Source organism: Somniosus microcephalus, chromosome 34, assembly GCF_052327205.1.
Source record: "Somniosus microcephalus isolate GS21.2 chromosome 34, FLI_Smic_1.0, whole genome shotgun sequence".
Lineage (NCBI taxonomy): Eukaryota > Metazoa > Chordata > Chondrichthyes > Squaliformes > Somniosidae > Somniosus > Somniosus microcephalus.
In genome coordinates, this window is record NC_141020.1 from 10,477,485 (window position 1) to 10,484,180 (window position 6,696).

Sequence of the window (6,696 nt, forward strand, 5' to 3'; positions counted from 1 at the left end):
CACAACTGCATAATGGAGATCCCACTGTATTGAAAATTTGGGGAACGTCTGATTGTAACCTAATGCAGCAAATCAGGCATACATCATTTTCTCTTCTCTTGGGGTTTGTTGCTTTAACAATACACCGTTCGCTGAATGCACAGCTGGGCAGTGCGGTTATTTATCCGACAAATAAGGTCTGCAGCGTCACTGTTGTGCAAGTATTTTTCAAGCAACAAATTTACTTGGCGGAGTCTCTCGCTAGGATCCCTCTGTTCAAACACTCATTGCTCTTGCTGACCCATGCCCAGCAAGTGGGCAGTGAATCGTGTTGCTTTTGGGCATTCCCCTGTGGTATAGTACCATGAGCACTGACTATCCTCTGGCACCTCACCCAAGTGACCATTCTTGTGCGATTGTGGGCGGGCTATTCAACTGTGAGGAGCATCACAGTTGAGCACACTCCCCTGCATGCGCTTTCCACCAGGATCACTAGACAGCAATCAGAAGTGGGATCCAGGCTGGGTTTTTTCTATCTTCTCTTTTCCCCTTTCCCCAGCCTACTTTCAGGGTGGCATAGCTATTGCTTCACATTAGAATGCAATCATTGCTAAACCTTGGCATGTTAGAAGTTGGGCTGTGATATCCGCCTTAATTACAGCAATATTTATTTTAATTGGCATTTTTCAATAGGGAGGGAAAAGGGGATCTTCTGTTACAGGTGTGATTTTTTTTTAAGTCAGAAGTGCTCAGCGGTATTAATGAGTCTGTGAAAAAGGGAGACATACTCTGGTGAAGGGTTATCCTGAAGTGTTAACCCATGAGTTTAGAAGAATGAGAAATGATCTCATTGAAACGTATAAGATTCTGAGGGGGAGTGACAGGGTAGCTGCTGAGAGGCCGTTTCCCCTGGCTGGAGTGTCTAGAACTAGGGGTCACTGGATAAGGGGTCGGCCATTTAAGACTGAGATGAGGAAATTAATTTCTTCACTGAGGGTTGTGAATATTTGGAATTCTCTACCCCAAAGGGCTGTGGATGCTCAGTCGTTGAGTATTTTCAAGGCTGAGCTAGATGAATTTTTGGACTCTTAAGGGAATCGAGGGATATATGGAGATCAGGCAGGAAAGTGGAGTTGAGGTTGAAGATCAGCCATGATCTTATTGAATGGTGGAGCAGGCTCGAGGGCCGTATAGCCTACTCCTGCTCCTACTTATGATCGTTTTAGACTACCTGCATATTTCTAGCATTGTGTGTTTAATTTCTTGTGGTATGGACTGGTGCTCCAGGGTTTGTTCCTGCTTCAGATGGTCTTGGGAGATAGGAGAGGAAACTGGGTGTGTTTGTAGTAGTGAGGGAAAAGACGCTGGAGGGAGTGTGCTCGTTCCCCACCCTCAAGCAGGTGGTGACGTAAGGAGTTGGAAGACTGCTTTCAGCAGGGAACAGCTAAATGTTTTGAAGATTTGTTTTTCTGCTACCTGTGTTCAAAGTATGGTATAGACAATCGGGTTCTGTTTTATTTCAGGGTCAGTCAGAACTGCAAGTTGAATCTGATGAACAGCGAGAACCTCTCCATCTGTTTCTGGCCCACGCTCATGAGGCCCGACTTCCAGACCATGGACGCGCTGACAGCTACCAGGACGTACCAGACCATCATCGAGCTCTTCATTCAGCAGTGCCCTTTCTTCTTTTACGACAAGCCAATCATGGAACTGATCAGTGCCATCCCCAGCTCCCCCACCTCGAACACTGCCTTTCAGTGCCCGTCGCCGGTGACGATGATCCCCTCACCACCACAGTCGCCTCCCCCGACACCTTAGAGGCCACTTCAGCAACCTCTGTGAACACCGCTGCAGACGGAACAGCCAAGTAAACTGTGAATTGGGTTATAAGCATACCAGATATCGTAACTAGGTTCTTTTCGAGACTGCCTTGGGTCATGGAACCCCTTTCTGTTGTGCAGAGCAGTGTGATCGTAGTTATAACAAGTGATGCGGCACTAAGGAAATTGATTAAACGCCCAAGTACTGCAGTTTTAAAAGAAAAATACTGACTGCAAAAGAAGCAGCCCATGAATTCATAGTGGGCTCGGTTTAAAAATACACAACTAGCACAGGTTCCACAACAGAATGGTTTCTCAAAATGCACAACATTTAAACAGTTAATTATACAGACAAACGCTACCACTTACTTAATTTAAACCTTACTCCCTTTCTAAGCCAATACAGAAAGTTGCTTTTTTGTTTTATTTTTGGGTAGTGCCAACTCGTGTTTTTTTTTTCAGATCACGTGCTGCTATTTTAGCCTTTATTAAAAACGCGCACAAATTTCACGCGGACCGTGTGAATTCGCAGCGGACGTGCGCGATGCCCGGTGGGTACGGCCTCGCCCCAACATTTGCAAATGCAAGGGTGCGAGCGCGAGCAGTTATCCCAGGTGGAATGACCGAGCCCAGCATGTAGATGTGCCTCTGTAAAGATGGTACATTGGGGAAGCCATTCTAACCGTGGGGGCATTTTTAAACAAAAAGAAAACACACTAATGAACTTGTACTGATAAACTGTGTGTCCTAAAGTTCTGTAGAGCTTGTAGTAAAGAGGTTTGTCTGTATAACAATGATGTGAGCAGCTACATGAAAGTGCTTTGTGCAACAAAAAAAGAGAAATTTAATGCTGGTTTTCCCAATATTTTCCCCGGCTGACGTCTGTTGAACTTTGGAGCCTCTCTTGCCTCGTTCTCACTAGCTTGACCTGTTCTGGTTAGCAAATGCCGAATTCGGTTCCCATCAGAATCCGACTGAAGCTGTTCTGGATCATTTTGCCATCGATTGATTGTGGGGGGATTTTTCTCTCGGATTTTTCCCTTCTCCTTCCACGCCCGTCCCGTCTTTAGGACCACTATTAGCGGGCCCCTCTTGCTCTTCGTGACGCACTGGCATAGCTTGCTCCTCTTGTGTATAGTGCCAAATGGGAGCCTCTCGACGCACAAGCTTATTACCAACTAAAAATGTCGGTCAACTCCATGTCAAACCCACCTTTGGGAAGGATTTTTTTTTTTTAATTGGGCTAAAGGAGATGCTACTTTCCCGTCACTGTTAATGGTTGGAGGGCCCCCCCTGTGAAGTTGTACAGCAAATAAATATGTCTTGGCTGGTGCCTCGCATCTGTCCTGGTAGCAGTTAAGGTGGCTTAGGATGTGGCTTCCTCTGAAATAACTTAAAATAATTTAAAATGCTTGTGCGGCATGTTCGCACATGCACGGTTTATTACTTAGCCATCCTGGGGAGTGGCATTTCTGATGTGTCCCACAGCGACACTTCTATCCACTGACTTCTGCTAGAAAAGCAAGTATACACGGACTCAATTGGGCAAGGCTGTGATGGCCCAATGTGCTTGAAGAGCCCCACTGCTTGAAGAATGGCCAATTTGGCAAGGGTGGCCACTGCCCATGGAATCGTACCTCCGCACCAGTCAGTGCCTAATGGAGGTGGAGCGGGATAGGGGGGTGGGTGGAAGAGAATCAAAAACAACCATCATTTACACTCTGATGCCTGAGCAACTCCAGACCTGAACCAGTTCACTGTCGAGGCTCAGTGGGAAGGCAGCATAAGGGGTCCTCTTAAAACATATATATTTTGACGGTTTTTTAAATCTTAATTCCGTAGCCCCATGTGCGGGAACCTACACCACACACGACACTACAAATGCAAGAATTCGTTAAATGAGCGGGACAGCAGTAGCAATGAAGTATGCCGTTGATCATTAACACTACCATAATTTTTAGTGATTTGTTCTTTGAACTTTTAAAGCACCTGGCTAGAGTTTGTGGCATATCATGCACTTCCGGGTCAGGAGGCAAATCCATCATTACCTGGCCAGTGTGTTCTCAGCATCTCTGTTTTCCCCCATTGGGCTGTGCCAGTGAGTCGATTTTAAAGCACTCAGTTGCTCTAAGCAGCAGGCTCTGCCAGTTTGGGTATGGTACGTACAATTATGGTCTCTCCGATAACCGAACAAACACTAAAATGTAACGTGTTTGTGTGTTTCTTTTTGTAACTAGTCAAGTGTTGTGCGTGTTGACTGGGCAAAATGTGAAGTGGACAACCCAGCCATCCATTGTTTCTGTATAAGATGCTGATCCTTCATTCGACTTTTGATTTTTTTTTTTGCAAATGTATATCTCTGAATGTTTGAGAATAGATTGTTCTGATTCAATGTCAAAAACTTTTACATGTGTTGGCACAGTCCTTGCTTCCCAGGTATGACTGGAGAGGGTCGAGTCGTATATAGCCATCGAAATTTGTTGATTGATTAATGATCCCAGATTTTCCAAGTTTATGAAACAACTGTGTTTCTAGAAAAAAAAATTAAATTGTACTCTGATACAATTTGCAATGTGTTTTAGAATTGTGGGGTGGGGGGGAGTGGGAAATATTTTTGCATTGGGCAAACGTGTCTGAATTCTAGCAACTAATGTCGCCTGATTGACTGGCCTGCATGGCACTGCTTAGTAACTGGGCTGATTACAGTGAGGTCTCAGACCCATCTTTTACTAGGAGCTGACGGACGGCACAGCTTTGAACGCTAATACCACCACCTTTTTTTTTTAATGCGTGTTTAAAACTCTGAGCTTGGTAGTTTTGGCTTGTTTGGTCATCAGCGAGAGGCCTGACCTCGCTGTGAAATCTTGCTTTAAAAGAAGCCGGCATTTCCCCTGGCGAGAGACTCTCTATTTCCCCCCCCCCCCCCCCCCCAACTCATCCATTTCTGAATTAGAAGCTGGCGAGGCGAACGAGTAACGTGGACCTCCGTCTCGTGTTTATTAAACTACGGGCTGCTTATAAAAAATCCATTTGGTGCGGTCACGTCTAAAACCGCTGCACTTCACACAACTGAGCCTTCAAATCTTTTTGGCAGCAGAAACCAGGCCAGCTAATGTACATGGGTAGATGGAAAAGTACCTTCTGAAAATGGATTTTTGACAAATTTGATCATCGTGATTTGACTCTGAATAGCTAGCCAGTCAGCCTTGTACTGCATTGTATGCAGCGTTTGGCATGTATTCCTTTCCAAGTTGGGTGGTGCTTTCTTAAAGGAGGAAGGGATAAGTTACCTTTTTGAGGCTGAATAAACCGTCAAATTTTCTGTTTATCTCCCTCTGGATTTGGATCAAAAAATTGGGCGAAATAGGGCTGCAAGCAAATCTGTGCTTCTGTAAGTTAAACCATATTCATAACCAGTTTGGAAAGTAAAATAAAATATATCAGTAAACTGTTGCAACTGTCTTCATAAAATAAGCCATACCAAAAGTTGCTAACCTGCATCATTGGCTGAATCTTGGGTTCCTGGTCTCTTTCCCCGCCCCAACCCCACACATGGAAGTTCATTTGAGTATATATCAGCGAAGCAAGAGGCTGACTGTTTGCAGTGCATCGATGATTTAAAAAAAATATTTTTTCCCCCAGCCGTATGGAGAAATGATGACGTACTCCCTGTGGGGTAACCTCTTCATTTTGGACTCCACTTTTTTTGCACAATTATTAGGTTTAATCCCGTTTTAACCCAAAAAATCAGAATGCTCCTGGTGGCATTTTACACATCAGTCTTCAGGTGGGAATGGGAAATTGTTCTTTTTTTAAAACTGAATCCTAGATATGTTCCTCCCACCTCTTCTTGCCTTGCTGGGACTTCAGAAATGGATCATTATGGGGCGGGGGGGGGGAGAGCCTGTTGGAGATGGGGTTCTGTGATCTTCAGCAGATCGCTGCCACGCAGGAGAGCTGCTGAGTTCATCTGTGTGCGTGTGTGTCTCTCTCGCGCTTGTTGCCACGACCCAGCAAACATTCACTTTTATGGAGCATTGCTCAGTCAGTAAACTGTGTCTTATTAACTTGTGCTACATAGGTGTGATGAAATCACTTTGTGTCGGTGCCAGTATTCTGGGACCGTGTTAAAAGCTGTGATAATCATCGTGTCTTGTTTTCCCTCCCTCCCTCCTAAGTTAGTCACACTACAGACATTTCTAGCTCTGTGCTGTTGTGAGTTAGCTCATGTTCTTGTGTCCTGAATTGATAGAATTGTGGAATAAACAACCTGGGCTTTACAACATGACGAGTTGCCTGATTTTACCTGATACCATTTGGATAGAAGAGAAGACGGGAAGAGGTGTGCGGAGAATTGAGAGACTTTTTTTCCTGGAAGCAAGGAAGAGGATGGTCACGCCAAACCATGTCAATCTTGCACCCCTAACCCTTTACAGATATATCCAGGTTGGTGCAATCCACTGGACCTTGTGAAGAGGCATAAATTGAAATGCAGGGAGCCTAGATTTTTAAGGTAATGGCAATTTTAGATTACAACTACCTTCCTGAGCAAGAAGAGTTTTAGTCTGCAGGTAAAAAAGATGATCCAGTATCTTGTTTATCAATGCATTTAGCTTTCTGCAGTAATTGTAGTCGAAATAAGTCATATTCTAGTGCTCTAAACTTCTGTAGTTTTGGGATTTTTGCACAATTTCCTGTTGTCAATTTGCACTTTAAGCTCAGTTTGTTGTGGTATTATCCCCTCCTGAAGGATGCTCCTCAAAATGATGACCGAATGTGGTCAATTACTGAAATTACTCCGAATTTCTAATTGTTCGTTCCCTCCCCTCTTCAAACACCTAAATTCAATGGCCTTAACTGTTGTTATTAGCGTGCAAATGCTCCGCGCAGTCATACA

General features: G+C 44.5%; 1 protein-coding gene across 1 annotated transcript in view; it reads left to right on the forward strand.

The window, feature by feature from the left end:
* The window catches only part of arhgap35a (Rho GTPase activating protein 35a), a 133,024-nt gene extending 126,937 nt beyond the window's left edge, over positions 1–6,087 (forward strand). Inside the window, exon 8 of the mRNA XM_085973375.1 lies at positions 1,503–6,087. Coding sequence (XP_085829501.1) covers positions 1,503–1,797 — 295 coding nt within the window. The 3' untranslated portion in view covers positions 1,798–6,087. The remainder of the gene's footprint in view (positions 1–1,502) is intronic.
* Positions 6,088–6,696: the final 609 nt, after the last annotated feature.